Source organism: Acomys minous, assembly GCF_964271855.1.
Source record: "Acomys minous genome assembly, chromosome: 14".
NCBI classification, from domain to species: Eukaryota; Metazoa; Chordata; class Mammalia; order Rodentia; family Muridae; genus Acomys; species Acomys minous.
Window position 1 is genome coordinate 107,877,979 of NC_140496.1, and position 20,794 is coordinate 107,898,772.

General features: G+C 45.0%; 1 protein-coding gene across 5 annotated transcripts in view; it reads left to right on the forward strand.

Annotated features, from left to right (window-relative positions):
- SLC44A5 (solute carrier family 44 member 5) overlaps positions 1 to 20,794 on the forward strand; it is a 282,035-nt gene that overhangs the window by 170,968 nt on the left and 90,273 nt on the right. For all 5 annotated transcript variants that reach the window (XM_084755474.1, XM_084755473.1, XM_084755476.1 and 2 more), the window contains one exon: positions 5,674 to 5,722. In XM_084755474.1, coding sequence (XP_084611600.1) covers positions 5,674 to 5,722 — 49 coding nt within the window. The remainder of the gene's footprint in view (positions 1 to 5,673; positions 5,723 to 20,794) is intronic.

A 20,794-nucleotide genomic window follows, 5' to 3' on the forward strand; every position in this document is an offset into this window, starting at 1 on the left:
CAATAGGATGTCCTCCCCTCTTACCCACTATCCTGAATTCTCAACAGAGGAATATCAAATGGCTGAGAAACACTTAAAGAAATGCTCAACCTCCTTAGTCATCAGAGAAATGCAAATCAAAACGACACTGAGATTCCATCTTACACCCATCAGAATGGCTAAGATCAATAACTCAACTGACACCTCATGCTGGCGAGGGTGTGGAGAAAGAGGAACACTCCTTCATTGCTGGTGGGAATGAAAACTAGTACAACCACTTTGGAAAGCTATCTGGTGCTTTCTCAGAAAAATAGGAATAGGGCTTCCTCAAGACCCAGCTATTCCACTCCTTGGAATATACCCAGAAGATGCACTACCACACAACAGGGACATATGCTCAACCATGTTCATAGCTGCCTTATTCATAATAACCAGAACTTGGAAACAACCTACGTGTCCCTTAGTAGAAGAATGGATAAAGAAACTGTGGTACATATACACTATGGAATACTACTCAGCTATTAAAAACAAGGAATTTCCAAAATTTGTGGACAAATGGATTGAACTAGAAATTGTCATAATGAGTGAGTTCACACAGAAGCAAAAAGAGCTAAATGGTATATTCTCACTTATATCAAGACACTAGTCCAAGGTGTACGTCCCTATGAAAAACTGTACTTACTATGGTCTCTTAAGCAGCTTAAAGTTCCTTATCCGAAAGTTGTCCCCAAAAGGTTGTACCGAGAATGAATCTTTCTAGAATCGTCAGTGCCATTTAATGCCCGCGTATCAACTTAGTCAAAGCTGGTTTGCACTGATTCTACACTGGTCTACTTTGGGTGTTAGCGTTGTAGAACACACACACACACACACACACACACACACACACACATAACACATATAACACATATACATGATTTCTGTGCTAGATTCACCCCTTGAGGTGACAAGAGCTCTAGCACCCTCAGTTTGATCACTGCCCCTTAGGGGGAGAGGTCTGAACACAGAGGAAGGGAGGCAGTCCCATGCTCCGCCCCCAGTGTGGAGAATGAGCTGTCCATTGGCTACACCTGTCAGGGGTCTAGGTCCTCTGCTTGCATTGTCCTTGGTTGGTGCATCAGTTGGTGCAGGATCCCCTAGCTTTGATAGTCTCTTTGTGGGGCTCCTGACAGTCGCCCCCACCCCCGCCTGCCTTGCCATCCCCCAACTCTTCACTCAGAGTCCAGCTGCATGTCCCAGTATCTGTCCCAATCCCCCACTGGGTGGAATCTCTCAGAGGACATCTATGGCAAAGAAGTCTCAAAAATTTCAGGCAAATGGACAGAACTAGAAGTGATTATCCTGAGTGAGGATGGTCTTTTCTAGTTCCATCCATTTGCCTGCAGATTGCATGATGTCAGTATTATAATAACCGAGTAATAATCCAGTGTGCAAATACGCCACGTTTTCTTTATCCGTTCTTTGGTTGAGGGCCATCTAGGTGTTTTTCAGTCTCTGACTATTATGAATAAAGCTGCTATGAACATAGTTGAGCAAGAGCCCTTGTGGTATGGTGGAGCATCGCTTGGCTATATGGCCAGGAGTGGTATGACTGGGTCTTGAAGTAGATCTATTTCCACTTTTCTGAGAAACGGCCAAATTGATTTCCAAAGTGGTTGTACAAGATTGCACTCCCCCCCCCCCACACACAAAATGCAGGAGTTTTTACACTGCTCCACATTTCACCAGCGTGTGCTGTCACTTGAGTTTTGATCTGAGCCATTGTGGTGGGTGGGTATAAGATGAAATCTCAGAGCAATTTTGATTTGTATAGTGAGAATTTTTTTTAAAAAAAACAAAGAAATGTTATGTGAACATGTTTTTGTAATTTCAAGTATGTGATATGGGGCTGCTTCAGCTTGACCACAGCAGCTTACTATGATTTACCTCATTTAGTTTTTTTTTAATTTCATTTTAAGTGGGAAATATGAATTGTATTCACCCAGCTAAGCCATATGACAGTAGAGCTCTGAGGCTCTTCATCTGGCCTCCTTCTCTGTTTGTTCTGGAGATGTGATTAGAGAAATAAAAACATTTGCATCAGAATACAAATTCTGCTAGCATGCAGGGCAGGATGAAGTCATTGTGTGCCAATTGTGAGGGTTATATGAGGTCAGCTAAATTTTACCCTTTGACAGAGACAGTAGAGTATTATGAATTTAAATATAAGGCAGCTGGGATTTATAATCAGAAGGCAAAGGCTTTTCTTTTCTTTTCTTTTTGGTTTTTCAAGAGAAGGTTTCTCTGTGTCACCTTGGCTGCCCTAGACTTAACTTTGTAGACCAGGCTGGCCTTGAACTCACAGCGATCTGCCTGTCTCTGCCTTCCGAGTGCTGGGATTAAAGGCCTGCGCCACCATCAACAGCCTGGCAGAGGCTTTTCAGGTGTACTTGACAATGGTCTTCCAGCCTGCTTCTCACATGGTGATGTACCTACCACAGCAAATGGAAGGGACCTGCATACTTTAAAACCAGTTTCAATTATCTTTAATGTAAGAAGCAGTTAATTCAAGGAGAACCATAAACTGTTAGCAGTTTTCAATCTGCCTTCAATCTCTGCACATCTATGGACTATGTCTGTGGTTGACAGTTAACTGGTCTACCTTACCATCCTCTTTCCCCTGATGATATGTGAGTCAGCTAGAGCATATCAGCATGCCCTTCAGTGCCTCAGTATCCCCACTTGTAGAATGGAATCCAGAGCATTCAGCGGAGAAGGGCTGTTGGCGGTACAGCTCAAGGGAGTGCAGTTCCTGCTCTGTTCCATCTGCAACGTCATGGTAAAGCATTATAGGTCTGGAGTGTGGTGTGTTTACTTGTGGCTGGCCTGTGGGTGTGTCTGTGGGCATTGTCTCAGGTAATGGATGTGGGGAGACTCAGTCCACGGTGGGCAGTACCATTCCCTAGGCAGAGTATCAAGAACCATTCATGTAGAGAAAGCAAGCAGGTGAGCATGTGTGCATCCGCTTCTGTCTGCTTGTGACTGAGGAAGAGCTGCTTGAAGCTCCTGCCTGGAATTCCACACCATCATGGACTGTCATCTGGGATTGGGAGATAACACAATCTGCTTCTGTCCCTAGGTTGCTTTTTGTCAGGGTGTTTTTATTCTAGCAACAGAAATGAAATTAGATCCCAGATTCTCTGGGATCACTTGACTTGGGGTCATCTTTGCCACATGTCTTTTACCTTCTGAATAGTAACATTTGCCAGGTTATAGCTATCTTTTAGATGTGCGTATAGCACTTTTAAGATGCACTCATAGGGCTCACTAAGTTTCAGGAACTGTTCTAATCACTTGACCAGCGTTAATTAACCCTCTCACTAATGTTCAGGGTCGACACTAACATTTGTCTTACTTGGGAATATGGACAAAAAGACTTCAAAAGTGGCATGGTCTGTGTAGACGTACCTGCTAGTGAGCAGCAGTGAGCCGACCCCAGAGCCTGTCGCCTAACGCCTAAGCTGCACCCCTGTACTTGGTGAACTCCCCCCTCACTTTCCTTCTCCTCTGTCACACCTTGGCGGTGGCTCGCGCTACTCCTCACCCCTGTTACTGCAGTGGGTTCCCTGTTCGCCTCCTTGAGTTATGGTTATCAATGCAGTTTGCACGTGACTACTCCACTGCTTTTGGGGGGTGTCGCTGAGAATGGATCACAAAGATGTGTGCATGCCAGGCAGATGCTCTACCGCTGAGCTTTCTATCATGCTGACTTTGTTGAAAGTCCCTCTCTGGATTCCCCGTGGTCTATATCATATGAAGTAAACTCTGACCCTACCTTTTGTCTGTATGTGTTCTGGTCCCACACTTCCTATTCAGCCTCCTTTTGGGGCTCTCCTATCCCGTTATCCACCACTCTAGTGACCTGGCCTTTCCGTCACTCCTGCAAAGTCGCTCCCTGTTCCCACCTCTGTGATTTAACATGTCACTACCTGCTTTGTCTCTGCCCATCTATCTAGCAATTTGATTGCTCTGAGCCTTCCTTACTGACAGTCACTCACTGTGATGATGGCGCTTCCCTCCCCAGGACTCACAGCACTGCCCTTGCATGCCTCTAGCGAGCGTGGCTTGCTTATAATGTAGTTTTGTACTTTTCTCCCTGTGTTGAGTCAGACAGAATGTGGTTCGTTCACCTTCCTATTCCCTGTGGTGCCTCTGGCCACATGAAGCACACAGCAGGCAGTCACTGAGCTCAATAAATATGACTGGGTTCTGGCTTCAAACTCTGGTGTTGTTTTTTCCCCCCCTCGCTATCTGTTTCAGCTCACACACACACACACACACACACACACACACACACACACACACACACACACACACATACACACACACACACACACACACACGTTTTCTGAGTGGCACTCTTCTTGACTGCAGTGGTTTTTGATGGACTTTACTCTTTCTGCGCTCTTGTTAACATTTCAGGTTGTTCCCACACCTAAGGTTGTTCCCACACCTAAGGTTGTTCCCACACCTAAGGTTATTTCAGCTCCAACAAATACTTTAGGTTTGGTAGTTTCTGACTACTGAGTAGATTTCACAGTTTTAGAGACCTCGGAGTCCAAGATCAAGGCGATGGTAGGTTTGGTGTTTGGAGAGGGCAGGCTGTCTTGTTGGCAGATGGTGCTTTTTTTGCTGTCTTCCCATACTGGAAGGTGGCAACACAGACAACAGGGTTCCCTAACATGCCAGAAGAGAGGCCGTTGCCAAGGCCAGGTAGCTCTTTGCCTCTGTGCCTGGGGGCATTGCTACCGTTTGGTCTATGACTCCTTTATTGCTTAACCACATTTTAACAGGTCTCACTGACTCCTCTCTGAAGCCATAAAGTTTTTAATTTACAAAAACAGGGGCTGCAGAAAACGGGGTTTTGGGGCTCACTTTTTGGTCCTGTCACCTCAAGGGTTACCAACAGGACCGAGGGCTGCAAACATTCAGACCACAGCACCACACGGGAGCACTCCTTCTTCATGTGTGATTAGTCATGACCTTGGTGAATGCATCAGTATGTAGGCACTGGCCTCTAAGATGGAGACTGATCATGCCTTGCACACCCCTTCTACCCCCTCTGACCCATCTGTGTATCACAGATGCTTTGTACATATTTACAGGCCTATTGGCTCCTGGATTTATATGCTCTGCTGCTCTGTTATACCCACCTCAGAAGCCTCTAGAGTCTTTCCCCAGTTCGTGAAAGTAGGGCCGAGTTGCTGACACTCAGAAGGCTTTTCTCTGTGTTTGTAAGATCCTGTCTTTGATTCAGGACCATTTTGTGATAGACCCACATATCTAGAGGACAAGGTTGGATTGCTCACAGGGAGGAGCCCTCGGTTGAGCTTTACAACTACAGACCTTTGGCAAGAGATGACTTTACAGAACTCTGTACCTACATACTTGTTACATATAACTTGTACTATAACGTGTTACAAACAGCATGGGGAGTATAGCCCCTGTGGTCTTGCCTCTGGCCGGAGAGAGGCCCAGATCTTGACAAGTGTGACCGGGGTGCACCTGTTATAGTACTGGAAAAAATGAGGATTTAGTAGTGCACAGAGCAGGGGGCCAGCCAAGAAGAAGTTCTTCCCTTGGTGACATTTTGCATTCATTTATGTGCCACTTCTTAGGCTTACATACTTAAAAAGATTTTTGTTTTTAATGCAGGTGATCCAAGGACATATGATCCAGATTTCCATGGGCCTACTGGCAGCAGGTAAGCAACTCTTCTCTCTAGTGAATGCATTTTTTAAAAAAATACAAAAGTGTTTTGGGGGAGGGGCACGTCATTTTGTGGCTCACAGGGGATTTTGTCTCTTGCCTCACGTCTGCCTGAACGTAACAACCTTATTTGCCTATGGAAAGCGAAAAGAGTAAATCTCTCCTGGAATCATAACTATTCATTCGGCAAATGATCTGCTTTAGCTACTAGCTGGAGAGCTCGTGTTTGCCAAAAGCAAAGCCCCGGGAAGGGCTTTGTGCAGCTTATCCACCCTGTGAAGACGCAAACGCACTCAGGTGCTTATTTTCTGTGTCTGTGAGCTCTGTGAGTCACTGTGGCCCGCTCAGGGTTGCTATGCCAACCTCTGCCATGTGGGGCATTTGTGCCACTCAGCTTCTAGGAAGCAGGGCACACTTCTCAGAGACCTCCGTCCTTCAATGCATCCTAGGCCTCTTGGACGGTAGACTGCTTCAGGGAAATAACCATATCCTTGCTGGGGCTCCCTTCCCCCAACGTTGCATGGTGTTTCAATTTCAGCCAATAATGTAACTCTCTTGTGATTTATCCTGTCCTCTGTTCTTAGGCTTCTAGCTCATAGAGAGAGGGTTGTGGGAGGAACAGCTGAATAGGAGAGGATTATGTTGTTGGTAGTGGTTTTTTGTTTTTAGTTTTTTCCCCTTGGCTCTGGCTCTGATTTTTGGCAGTCATATGTCATAATAAGCCATGGTGTGAAATAATGATCAGCACTCTCATTTGCACTTGCCAGTCATCGGGAAGTGCGCCAGCCTTTCCTGCAATCCCCCCCAAAATCTCCCAGCTTTAATCGGCTTATTCTAATTCTGTAGACTGTCAAACCATTTGTTCAGGCTCCTCATTTGCAGGTCTGCTTTCTTAGGATGGGTCTGGGACCTCTGTCACTCTCTCTGTGACAACACTGTGAGTCCACTCTGTTACCCAGAAAGCAGGCAGCCGTGCTCAGTGTGGTCTTTTGGGTTTTATTGTAACTAATTGGCAAGGATTGAAAGTAGCCTGTTGTCTCCCAGGGACCAATAAATATTGTTGAGCTTTAACAGGAATAATAATTATAGTAAACCAACTGTCACATTTAGATATAGGACATATGAATTTCAAGTGTGAGTCTCCTAGCCATGGAGAAGGCAGCTGAGGTAGGCCTGGGTAGCTTTATGGAAATAAAGTGAGTTCCCTCTACCTCCATGTTCCATTTTGTGGCCACATAAGGACACGTTGGTCACGAGCCACATGTATAGCAGTGGTTATACTAGAGCATAATGGGTCATGTATTCAACAGCTGTGTCCCCGAAATGTCCCCATGTGGTGGCATCACAGCAGCCATTCCAACCTCATGTATTACATTGCTCACTTGCACTGGTGGGCTGCGTAGATGTGCTGAGATGCACACCTGCTCACCCTCGGATAACAGAATACAGTATTCACCACAGGGGCATGGTGTGCAGCTCTGCGGCTAAGGAACAGTAGGTGAGGCCACACGTTCATGTGTGCCATGCCCATGGATGTATGGTGAGGCCACACGTTCATGTGTGCCATGCCCATGGATGTATGGTGAGGCCACATGTTCATGTGTGCCATGCCCATGGATATATGGTGAAGTCACACGTTCATGTGTGCCATGCTCATGGATTTACGGTGAGGCCACACATTCATGTGTGCCATAGCCTATGGATATATGCTGAGGCCACACATTCATGTGTGCCATGCCCATGTATGTATGCTGAGGCCACACATTCATGGGTTCCATGCCCATGTATGTATGCTGAGGCCACACATTCATGGGTTCCATGCCCATGTATGTATGCTGAGGCCACACGTTCATGTGTGCCATGCCCATGTATGTATGCTGAGGCCACACGTTCATGTGTTCCATGCCCATGTATGTATGCTGGGGCCACACGTTCATGTGTGCCATGCCAATGTATGTATGCTGAGGCCACATGTTCATGTGTGCCATGCCCATGTATGTATGCTGAGGCCACATGTTCATGTGTGCCATGCCCATGTATGTATGCATGCTGAGGCCACATGTTCATGTGTGCCATGCCCATGTATGTATGCATGCTGAGGCCACACGTTCATGTGTGCCATGCCCATGTATGTATGCTGAGGCCACACATTCATGTGTGTCATGCCCATGTATGCATGCTGAGGCCACACGTTCATGTGTGCCATGTCCATGTATGTAGTACAGCTGCACATACCACCCAGGCTTATGTAACTAAACCTACCCCATTCTCACAGTGCCAGAAGAACTTAATGATTCATTTATTAGAAAGGTCACTATTGTTAATAGACACATGATTAGGGATCCTGCAAAATGGCACAGTGGGAAGGGGCATTTGCCACAGAGCCTGAGAAGTTCTGTGTTTTTTTTTCCTGATGCAAACAGCAAGGGATGCTTTATTGATCCATCGTGATGGAGTCTGCCAAGCTCTATTGAGCTAGAGACCCTGAATAAGCAACGCTTGGGTCTCTTATCCTCTTACAGAAGCAGAATTGGGGGGTAGGCAGTTGTTGGACCATGTCTGGTTCTTAAGAATGCCCTTTAAAATGATTGGTTACTAGCTATTTTATCTCTGAGGGGGCAAGAGCTCAGCTCGGGACATCACGTGCTGTCAGGTGCTCAGGACAGGTATGAGGGTGTGGTTTTAGAACAGCCCCGAGGCCATCTCGGAAGGTACCGAGTGGCCAGGGTTGAAAAACAACTTTTCTGTCTTTTCATTCCCCCGTCTCTTATGTTAGTCTTTTAATATTAAAAGGCTGAGGCCATCACAGTTCATGTTCTTGGAGGGCCGCTCTGTCACTGAGCCTTGAGGATTGTTGTCTAAGCATCATGACCTGGACCGTGTTTATATGTTCCCTAATAAAGGATAGCTAGCGGTTAAGAATGCAGGGGCCAGGTACTTTGTCCTCATGACTATTAGCTGGATGGCACCCAATCTTTGTTTGGTATAAGGTAGGACACAAAGCATGAGAGGACCTGAGTTCTATACCCAAGGACAGAGGACTTGAGGAGAAAATGGTGGGAGGAAAGAAATTACTCATATACATTGTCCCCTGCGTGCGTGTGTGTGCTAAACTAAGAAATATAAGCACACACACACACACACACACACACACACACACACACACACACACACACACACACACACACACACACAGTAACCCCTAAACACCATGATAAACACTGTGAGGACATAATTTTAATCTAGGAGCTTTGAGGGTACTTCAGACCCACAGAGGGGCTCAGAGGTGCAGTCTTTCTGTGGACAGACCTCATCTTCCACCTAAGGAAGGAAGGAGTGCTGGGCAAGCAAGCTTCTGGACGGACTCTTTACTGGGGAAGTAATTGGGGCATTTAAAGAGGAAAAGAAAGTGTCTTCATAGCAAAAGCACTGTCCAGTACAGCGAGAGTGCTGGCTTCCAACAAGGCAGCAAGAAAGCAAGCAAAGTAGGAGCTTCCCTTCCTGACATCATCTCTGTGGTGCAAGTCTCCCCAGTGTGCCCTCCTCCAGCCCCTCTGTCTGCCTGCTGGGCTCTCCTCTCAGCCCTCAAGCACATTTCCTGTCCGCTTCCTCATCTGCTCTTGCTTTCTAAAAAATAAGGTGACCGGAGCCCGTTCCATAATGTTGACAGAAAGGTGACTTGATCATTTGTGTTCTTTCTCCTGTTCCGTTTGGAAAAGTTGGTCTCTAGGCTGAATAAGATGTCTTATAAATTTAGTAATTAGAAAAAAAAGAGGATTGGATTACTGTTGGGTCAATATTGAAAAAGTGAGGTGGGTGCATGCATGGCAGCATATAGAGGATAAACTAAGAAATATAAGCACTTTATAAAATAATGCTAATATGCACAAAACCCACCAATTACATTTAATATCTAGCAACTATGTGGGTATTTGAGTTAAGACTCCTTCTGTTCAGCTGGGCCTGGGGGTTCACGCATATAACCCCAAGCTGCTCAGAAGGTTGTAGCACAAAGACCACAGGTTCAAGGTCAACCTGAGCAAGCAAGGAGATAATCAGCTGACAGGAATCTACATGAAAAGAGACAAAATGTCAGCCTGTTATTTCAGAAAGATTCAAAAGGATATTTGACTACATATTATACTCAAATGAGTCACTAAGCTACATGGTGCACCCATGCCAATTGTCTTTATTTGCTTTTTAGAAACAAATTTTGAGACCTAGTCTCAAAATAAAAACAGTAAAAAGAAAGCTGGGGAGTACAGCTCAGTGGCAGAGCACCTGCCTGGCATGTATGAGTCCCGGGTTGAGTCACAAGTACCACCAAGAAAAGGCATCAAAAAGCTCAAGAAACTGTTAGGGTCTGAGTGATTTGCAGTATGCAAAAGCAAAGAGCTGTTTTTATTCCAGTATGCTGGGATTGCCTCTCTCCTTTAGAGGGCAACCCTGACATGAACACACAGGATAAATTTACAGACAGTCCGAGGGATCTGTAACAAACTTTAATTGATTGGCCAGAATTGAGTTAGATTATACCAGGGAATTCAGGATTGGCTGCTTGTTTGGTTACTGGGGACTTTTTGAGTAATTGGGGTTTTATCTCTTACTCAGGACTTGGCATTTAATTTGATTGGACAGGGCCAGCTATGTTCTTTACCAAGACCATGAAGTAATAAAAACATGTCATCTGGTCATTTTGACCTGTAAGCTGATTCGCTGTCTATGAGCTGCCCATGAGCTACCCGTGAGCTGTCCATGAGCTGTCCATGAGCTGCCCATGAGCTGTCTGTGAGCTGCCCATGAGCTGTCCATGAGCTGCCCATGAGGTGTCCATGAGCTGTCCATGAGCTGCCCATGAGCTGTCCATGAGCTGCCCATGAGGTGTCCATGAGCTGTCCGTGAGCTGCCCATGAGCTGTCCATGAGCTGCCCATGAGCTGCCTGTGAGCTCTTCCATATGTTCCCCCAAGCTCCACCTACTGTTTGGCTGTGGGTCTCTGCATCTGTTTCCATCAGCTGCTGGGTAAAGCCTCTCAGATGACAGTTATGCTAGGCTCCTGTCTGTAAGCACAATAGAGTATTAGTAGTAGTGTCAGAGATGGGCTCGCTCTCATGGCATGGGACTCAAGTTGGGTCATTGGTTGGACATGCCCTCACTTTCTGCTCCCTCTTTACTGCTGAACCAGGAGAACTTGCGGTGGAAGGTTTTGTGACCCTTCTTGTTACTTAGCTTCCTTGGTTCTGTGTAGTGGAGCATGGTTATCCTGTACTCTACACTACACGGAACCAAGGTATTCCTCTTACACTATAGCCCAGGCTGGCCTAGAACTTACTGTATAATCCTGACACCTAAAGTAACTTCAAATGCACAGCAACCCTTCTGCCTTAATTTCTTGAGTGCTGGGATCGTAGGTGTCCAGCAAGGCTACTTTGCATGTTCCTAGGCTGTGAGGAAGTCCTTCCCATGAAGTCATGGCCTGTGTTGTTAGACAGTCCAGTTCAGGGTCCAGTCCTCCGGTCCAGCACACTGTTCCCACATTGGTCCTGCAGCCAGTCATGCTGCAGGGCATAATCTCGGGCCCAGTGTAGACTGGCCATTGTTGCTTTGTGCCCTTTTGTATACATGTGCTGTCTTGTCTTGTACAACCTGTGTTGGCTAGGAATTTTCCCTATGTTGGTATAGATCTGTTTAATCCAGAGTTGTGAGGAGGGCTGGCTGTGTACGCTGTTTTGGGTTGTGGATTCACTTCTTTAGATAGGCTGTTGCTTAGACACCATTCCTTGGAAGGCTTTCTGTTTGTAAGAAATGGTGTTACTTGTGGGTGCTCTTAAAAAAACCCAGATTCTTTTTAAGTTATCAAGAGCTGACATTTACAATTGCATTCATTTATAGGACATAAAGAGGGTTATAAACTAAATTAAGCTAGCTAACATGTCCATTAGAGCAACTGTTTAACATTTTTGTAGTGATGACATTTGAAATTTACTCTTAGCATTATTGTTGTTGGCTGTATGCATCAGTCTTCAATAGGTCCAGGAGAACTCACACATTTCCTGCCTGAAATTTTATACCCTTTGATCACTGTCCCCATCCTCACCAGCACCCCTAGCCTCAGTCCTCCCATTCTACTTTCTGCTTCTGTTAGTTTGATCCTTTAGACTCTACACACAAAAGCAGAGACGTGGTATTTGCTTTCTGTACCAGGCTCATGTTGCTTAGGATGCTATTCTCTGATCCACTCAGGCTATAGCAAATGGTTGAATTTTCCTCTTAGCAACGCTAATTAATGTTCCACTGTGCATATACATCACGTTTTATTTGTTCATTCATCTGTTAGCTATCACGTAGATTGCATAACTTGGCTTTGGTAAATACTGCCACAGTGATCATGGGGATGCAGACATTTCTTCTGCAGGCTGATTTCAAACGTGGGTGTACGCTCAGAATTGGGATTTGCAGATAGCACGGTCATTCTGTTTTTAATTCCTAGTCTTCCGTAGCATCTGTATCAATTTATATTTTATCCACAGAAGACCCAAATCTTTCCTACACATTATTCTTGCTTATTGTCACCTTTTGTCTTTCTTGTACTAGCCACCTGATGGGTGTGAAGAACATCTGCTTGTGGTTTTATACTGCACTTTCTTAACTATTTGCACATATCACTGTCTATTTGTAAATCTTCCTTTGAAAATTACTGACCACATTCCCTTGTCCCCAAAATGTCTGGATTTTATTACTACCCTGTTTCATGGGAGATTTTCTGTACTTCAGTAAAATGAAACCCAAGTCAACTCTATCTCCACAGGCTGAGATGGCACAGGTGGCTTTTACTGCAGTGGGTAACTATAGCAATTTGAACTTAATTTTTCTAGGTTTGAATCATAGATCAAGCAAATGTTCACAAAACTTTAATGATTTTTTACCTTCACATGAGAATAATGAGCTGAAGTTTTTCTCCAGGGCCTGTGAACTGCCCTTGATACTTTGATAACACAGTACTGCAGCCCCAGGGCCCGTGGGCACTTCGTCAAAAGACCCTGAGTTACAACACACTCTGGACTGTGCACCATAAGCCCTGGTCACTCAGGCACTCGGAGAGCCACAGTGCTCATGTCCTACTTAGGAGTGGGGTTTGGGTAGTGTCCAAGCAGAAGCAGCAGGAAGGACTTTGGAGCCATCTGGTCCAAACAGGCTTCACTGGTGCGTGGTGATAGCTTTGTCTGAACTGTCTGTGCTTGTCTGTGGCCACTGTGAGACTCCTTGGGCATTATCTTGGTGTTTATCCACACATTCTGTGTTCCGTGTCTTCCTTCTCATTCTTCTTTCTCTTCTCTAGTCCTCACGAACATGCAGAGTGTATCCTAGGCTAAGAATCACATCAGTTGGTAATAACACAGTTCTGAGCTGCCCTTGTTCTTAAGGAATTACCACATAATGGAAGGGGCTGGTGACTGACAAGCGTTTGCAGTTCAGTGAGAGGAACAAGCTGGGTACAGCGAGAAAAGGAGTCCCTTTTCAGTGTGGTCTCGTGTCGCTTTGGTTCCTAAGATTAGTTTTCACAGATTGTCATTCAGTGAATAATTATTTAACATCTATTATGTGTGTGGGTCCTTCCACCCCAATATTTAGTTCCCCCACTTTCTTGTCTACTGTGATGTGAGAGTCCTTACCACACAGCCCTGCTGCCATGACCCAAGCTGCCTTGCTGTGCCTTCTCCACGATGCCCCGTGGCCCTCTGAACCCATGACTTGAGCTGTGCCCCTTCCCCTCCATGGCACAGGGAGGCCCCCACTTCTGTGACCTGAGCTGTTCTACCACAGCCTCCCCTCCTCAACATGATGAGGCCCCTTTGAAGCCATGAGCCAAAGTAAGTCTTTCCTCCCTGAGTCGTTACTGTCAGGAGTTGTGGTCACAGTAACACAGAAGCAGCTAAATGTGAAAGGCACATGTTCTGGAAGAGAGAAAACAGAGCAGACAGCGTTTAAGGAATAACGTGAACACAGGGAGGAAGTGAATGGGGTGATGTGTGGCCTGGGCTGGGGTAAGGAACACAGTTGATGTCAGGGAAGAGCTTCTCATGTAGATGAGAGCTGCAGAGGAGTGGGGAGTTGAGCAGCAGCAGGGTGCTTTGTGTGCTAAGCCTTGGGTGGGGGAGTCCGGGAAGTGGCAGGGTGCTCTTCGTGCTAAGCCTTGGGTGCAGTGGAAAAGCCACTGAAGAAAGTATGAGTTCTTCTAACGTCTGCTTTCTAAGCCACATTCTGACAGCTATGTGGAGAACAGTTTTAAAGTCACCAAAGTCAGAGGTGAGTGGACGCTTTCAGAGAACGCCTGCGTGAAGGGCGAAGTCACCTGGATAAAGCGGTGGACACAGAGAGGAGAGACGTGAAAGCTTGAGGTACATTCTGGTGGTGTAGGTGAATCTGCCTATGGGCAGGATGAGCCCTGACAAGCAAGAGGTAGTAAAACATCAAGAATAATGAGGTTTGAACAGGAGGCAGGTGATGTATGGAAAGATGGCTCCTTGGTACAGTTGGTCTTGCAGAAATCAAGACCTTGGCTGTAGCTTTGTTAGTGTGGAATGCCAACTAGGTAGCTTCCTGATGAGGATGTGCATAAGTTGAATAAGAGCAGCTGGTGTGTGTGTGTGTGTGTGTGTGTGTGTGTGTGTGTGTGTGTGTGTGTGTGTGTGAGCGCACATGCATATTTTCATGTGTGAGGACATGCACAAATGCATATAGGTACATGTTGAGGCAGGGTATCTCAAGCGAAGCCAGAGCTCATCAATCTATCTAGTCTCCCAAGTAGCTTGCTTTGGGCATGGGTTCCCATCTTTGTCTTCTGGGTTTAGAATTACAGATAGGCTGCCATGCCCACCAGACCTTTAAGTGGGTTCTGGGGACCTGAACTTGGGTCTTGATGCTTTCTTGCCACATGCTTTGACTGCAGAACTATCTCCCCAGCCTGTGCACACCCATCCCACGATGTGTGTCTGAATTTGTGACCCACTCACAGAGGTGCTTCACTTCATTACTTCCAACCCTGCCACGCCTGGCTCTATCGAGCTGATGGCCAACATTGCCCCGGCCGACGGCAGCATTGCCTCTCCTGTATCTGTGCTACTTACACCATCCTTTGCCTGCAGTAGTTAAGGGAGCTGTTGATGCAGTGCAAACGGATGAAAGAACTCTGGCCTGTCTATGTGATGGGAGCTGGCAAATCTGGATTAAACCAGCCTTATTCAGAGCTTGAACGTTTTTCTTCAGTTTATTTTGAAGATCATTTACAACTCATCCTTAAACCGCCTCATTATGTCTTTCAGAAACAGTTGTAAGAGAACAACTAATCAAGAGGTCTGGGGTGTTGGGAGTACATTGAGAAAAACAGATGTTTGCTATTTAAAGCTGTGTGGATGATTGTTAATTCTTTTTCCAGTGAAAAGACGTTCTTATCCACTAAATAAATGTATTGTCTTCAAGTGCGCGCCCTTCCATGTCATGGCGATGGGACAGTTTCACTGATGGAGTCGGAAATGAAAATGTCTGCTCATTTTGCACAGTAAGGAAGATGGGCAAGGAAAGCCATGGTAAATTCACTCTTCTTAGCCTAACATGAAGAAGGTGAATGAGAAAGTGCCGTAGGATGCTGGGAAATGCTAGCAGGCTGCATGTCCTCAGTAGCCAACAAGCTTAGCTGACTGTGTAGGCACACTAAAGCTGCAGTCACGTGTAAATGTAAATATCAATATTTTAGCCAAGTGTAAAGAGGAAGTGAGAGAAAGGAGTCAGTCACACCTATGACTTCCTACTACACTGAACTATAGAATTTTTTAAAAATTGGTATCATTTAGTACTTAAAATAACAGATTCAAAACAATTACCCATTTGATTAGCAAAGAATTTTAGAGTTTACTCAGTTCGGCCTCCTGTTTGTGGGTGGCATAAACAAGTCAGAAAAGATTGGAAAAGCCCTTGTGACAATGATGTGGTGCTGTGCTGGCACAGTGGTGGACTCATGTTTGTAGGTTAGGCCCGTACCAGCCTACCCTGCCTGTGCCACAGAGAGGGAGGGGTCCCCCGAGTTCAGACCATTGACTGGGTTCACAATTCCTCACCCGCTGTACACCTGGTGCCCACAGTTCTCCCCTGTCGTGCACTGCCCATGGCTGTCCCTAGTGTGTGCTGTCCACAGTTCTCCCCTGGTATGCCAAAGAGCACCCCAGTCAGGTATGGGGGTCCCTGGGACGAGGGTCCTCGAAGACTTGGTGGGCAAGGATTCGGCGGTGACAAACAGAGACAAACAGAGGCAGTTTGAATCCGAGTGTATTTTCAGGCAAGCAGTCTAGATTATTATACATTTTGAAACAAGGAGTGTTTTGTGGTTATATTTTCCACGGAGTAGATTCAAGGGGGTCAGTGAAGCAACCAGGCATGTAGAATACACAGTACAAAGTACATAGTAATAACGCCATTGTTTCTAAGTCATTAACTTGGCACAGGCAGATATTACATTCTCAGGGTGAGCTGGGGCCAGAGACAGCCCTCAGTAAGATTAACTTTTTGCTGTTCGTCAATGTCTGACACCTTGTTCCCATTGATGACTATCCGTCTATCTCCTTCCTCACACGCTCCTGTAGAGGGAAGAGGTGGATGAGGTGTAGCAGCCAATCCATAGGGTCCTCTACATCTAGGAGGACACCAGAGACTGCCCTTCAATACATATGCCACGCCATAGGGAGTTTTGTATTGTAGGAATTAAAATTCTGCTTTTACTCTCACTCTTGTCTGAGCTACCTTTTTCTCGAATGGGCTCTGCCTTTGGTAAAGACCCTTCATTTATTTGAGGGGATTTTTCAACCACCTCCTTTTGCTGTAATTGATTGAAAAAGTTCTCCACTGTTTTTTTATTCTTAAGAACTTTCAGGATGACTAATAATAAATTAGGCGCATGAGGAGGAGGCGTCTCATTCTGCGGTTTCTAGGCTGGTGCTTTGTCCAATTCACCTCCTGGCACCATATTCCCTGGTCACCTTGTTGTTGCGTTGACTATGAACAAGAAGAATAATAGAACAAATAAGAAGGAATGCCAGGAAGCAGGTCGCTATCAACACTCCAAGGGAAAGAACATCATGGCCTCTTCCAGGAGACTCTCCATTTTGGGGTCATTGCCTCAGGCCCACGGAACAGCATTGTTATGGGGACTCTACTGGAGGTGGCGTGGTACTGGTGTGTGCTGCCCACACTTCTCCAGTTCCCTGAGCTCCCAGCACTGGCTGGCAAGCACTTCTCAGACCACCAGCCCCAGGACTATACTTCCACTCATTGAGCTAACTCCAAATGAGCAAATCTTAATGCAAAAATGGGAACAACACAAATCCAAGACTGCGCGTCTCCTCTAAAACTTGCTAACCCTGTAGGACTAGACCCCAGTGAAATGAATGACTTCAAAGAACTTCCAGAAAAAAACCTCAAAAAATGATTATAACTATTAAACAATGACTCTAACAACCCCAAGAAGACAAAGGCAAAGAGGAGGATGAAATGTTAAATGGCAGTACAAGACAGGAGGGTAGATTCAATAGAGAGATAGAATCAGCGAAGAGCACCAAACTGAAATGATGCTGGCAATGAAAGGCCCAGTGAACTAAATGAAATTCTCAGTGGGAAGCCTCATCATCAGAGTATCAGAGCCACAAGACAGGGTAGAAGAATCACATTACTCAGAGAAAGTCATGATAAATTTAGTAAAAAGGCATAAACAGAATACAATAGAGTTCCAAGGTCCTAACCTTCAGATTAGGACCGTAGGCAAACACCATAGCAGAGGTATAAAATATTCTTAGTAAAATCATAGAAGAGAAGTTTCCACAGCCAGAGAAAGAGAGGCCCATCTAGGTATAAGAGACCTATGGAACTCCACCTAGACTGGACCATCAAAGAAACTCTACGATGTTTTATGGTTAAAACATCAAAAGACATAGGATAAAGAAACCATATTGAGAGCTGCAAGAATGAAGGATCAAGTCATTTATACAGGCAGGCCCATCAGAATATCATCTGATCATTTAATAGGAACTTTTAAAAACAAAAGGAACTGGAAAAGTGTATTCCCAGTTCCAAAGGATTGAGTGTCCCACCCCCACAGACTATTATACTCTGAAAAACTATTAAAATTCAAAGAGAAGTAAAAGCTTTCTGGAGGAACTTATTTCCACTAAGCCAGCTCTGCAGAGGGTATTTAAGCAATACTTCCGTCTGAAGAGGAAGAACACAGCCAAGAGGCCACGGGGAACAATTAACAATGCAAGGTTAGGGAACCAAGAGGGCTGAGAGAACATCACAAGCTCAACAGAACGACTGGAGTGGACACATCTCTTAGCCACGGCTCTGAAGCTCAGCACTTGCAATTCCCTGGTGAAAAGGCGCCAGCAGCTTGGAACAGAAAACAAGATCCATCCTCTTGTTTCTTCCAAGAAAATCATGTTATGATCAATGATTGCTGGATGCAACCATAGGGTAAAGGACAGGAAAGGGTACCCAAAGCAAATGGATGTTAAAAACAGAGTTAATATTTGACAAAATAGACATCCATCTCTAGGCATACATCTTTAGGTCCTTCTTCCTTATTTCCTAGTGTATAGTAATTGTTTAGTAGGTCTAATGCTTTGGATTTCAGTGCAACATTTTATGTTTTGTGTCTTGCTGCAAGAGGAAGTAAGCTGATTGTGAAAGGAAATTCATATTTATGCCCTTGATGGGGAAAGAGGGAAGGAAGAACAAGTCTCATTATAAACTGAGTGCTGCCTCAGCCCCCTGAATTATAATTGTCCTGGTTGCTGAATGCTCTCTGGCTTCTCCCAGACGGCTGACGGCACCCGGAATTAAGTCACATTGTGACAACCTGTCTATATGTAACAATCACCACAGTCCTGACTTGAGATCACTCAGAATTAAGTCACATTGTGGCAACGTGCCTATATGTAACAATCACAGTTCTGACTTGAGATCATTCAGAATAAAGTCACATTGTGGAGACATGCTTCTGTGTAACAATCACAGCTATGGCTTGAGATAATTCTAGAGTTTCCTTGACGCAGTACGTGAGGTCTAGAGAGAGCAGGTGCACAGTATGTGTTCATTCATTACTCCCAGCAGTACAAAATAGTTGATGTTATTGTCAATAACATTCCATTTTCAATGCAACCCTGAAAACAGTTACACTATTGACAACCCAAATGAGGTTTGAATTAAGTTTCTTGTGGAAGTATCATTCCTGGTAACTTCAGACTGAACCTGATGCAGCTTGGGGCAACTGGACTATGAAAATAAGAACTTAAGTAAGGACAAAGATGTAGCTGTTAAGGATGAATTAAAATGTTGATTTATCTTAGAAAAGTCACAGAGTTATTCATATAATGCATGATGTTAGAGTGTAATTATTATTTTTTCCTTTTTTTGTTTTTTTCTCCTTTATTAATTTATTCTTGTTATATCTCAATGGTTATCCCATCCCTTGTATCCTCCCATTCTTCCCTCCCTCCCATTTTCCCCTTATTCCCCTCCCCTATGACTGTTCCTGAGGGGGATTACCTCCCCCTGTATATGTTCATAGGGTATCAAGTCTCTTCTTGGTAACCTGCTGTCCTTCCTCTGAGTGCCACCAGGTCTCCCCCTCCAGGGGACATGGTCAAAGGTGAGGCACCAGAGTATGTGAGAAAGTAATATCCCACTCTCCACTCTACTGTCTAAATCTGGGTAGGGGTTTAAGGTTTACCGCCTGTATTGTCCTTGGCTGGTGCCTTAGTTTGAGCGGGACCCCTGAGCCCAAATCTGCCTATCATAATGTTCTACTTGTAGGCTTCTAGGACCCTCTGGGTCCTTCTACTTTGCCATTCTTCCATGATTTTCTCATCTAGAGTCCCACTAGAATGTCCTCCCTTCTATCTCAGTTTCCTGGTAAGTGAAGGCTTTCGTGGGACATGCCCCTTGGGCTAATATGCAGATATAAGTGAGTATATACCATTTGAGTCTTTCTGCTTCTGGCTTAACTCACTCATTATGATCATTTCTAGCTCAATCCATTTATCCACAAATTTCGGGAATTCCTTGTTTTTAATAGCTGAATAGTATTCCATAGTGTATATGTACCACAGTTTCTTTATCCATTCTTCTACTGATGGACACTTAGGCTGTTTCCAGGTTCTGGCTATTATGAATAAGGCTACTATGAAAATGGTTGGGCAAATTTTCTTGTTGTGTGCTGGAGCATCTTCTGGGTATATTCCAAGGAGTGGAATAGCTGGATCTTGAGGAAGTCCTATTCCCATTTTTCTGAGATAGCACCAGATAGATTTCCAAAGTGGTTGCACTAGTTTGCATTCCCACCAGCAATGAAGGAGTGTTCCTCTCTCCCCACATCCTCGCCAGCATGTGGTGTCGCTTGAATTTTTGATCTTAGCCATTCTGATGGGTGTAAGATGGAATCTCAGAGTTGTTTTGATTTGCATTTCCCTGATGATTAAGGAGGTTGAGCATTTCTTTAAGTGTTTCTCAGCCATTTGATATTCCTCTGTTGAGAATTCTCTGTTTAGTTCCATGCCCCATTTCTCTATTGGGTTATTTGGTTTGGTGGTGTTTAATTTCTTGAGCTCTTTATATATTTTGGATATTAGACCTTTGTCAGATGTAGGGTTGGTGAAGATCTTTTCCCAATCTGTAGGCTGTCACTTTGTTCTCTTGACAGTGTCTCCTGCCTTACAGAAGCTTCTCAGCCCCATGAGGTCTCATTTATTAATTGTTGACATTAATGCCTGGGCTGTTGGTGTTCTGTTCAGGAAGTTGTCTCCTGTGCCAATATGTTCCAGGCTCTTCCCCACTTTTTCTTCTAAGTGACTTAGTGTCTCTGGTTTTATGTTGAGGTCTTTAAGCCACTTGGATTTGAGTTTTGTACAAGGTGACAAATAAGGGTCCAGTTGCATTTTTTTACACATAGACATCCAGTTAGACCAGCACCATTTGTTGAAGATGCTATCCCTTTTCCATCGAATGGATTTGGCTTCTTTGTCGA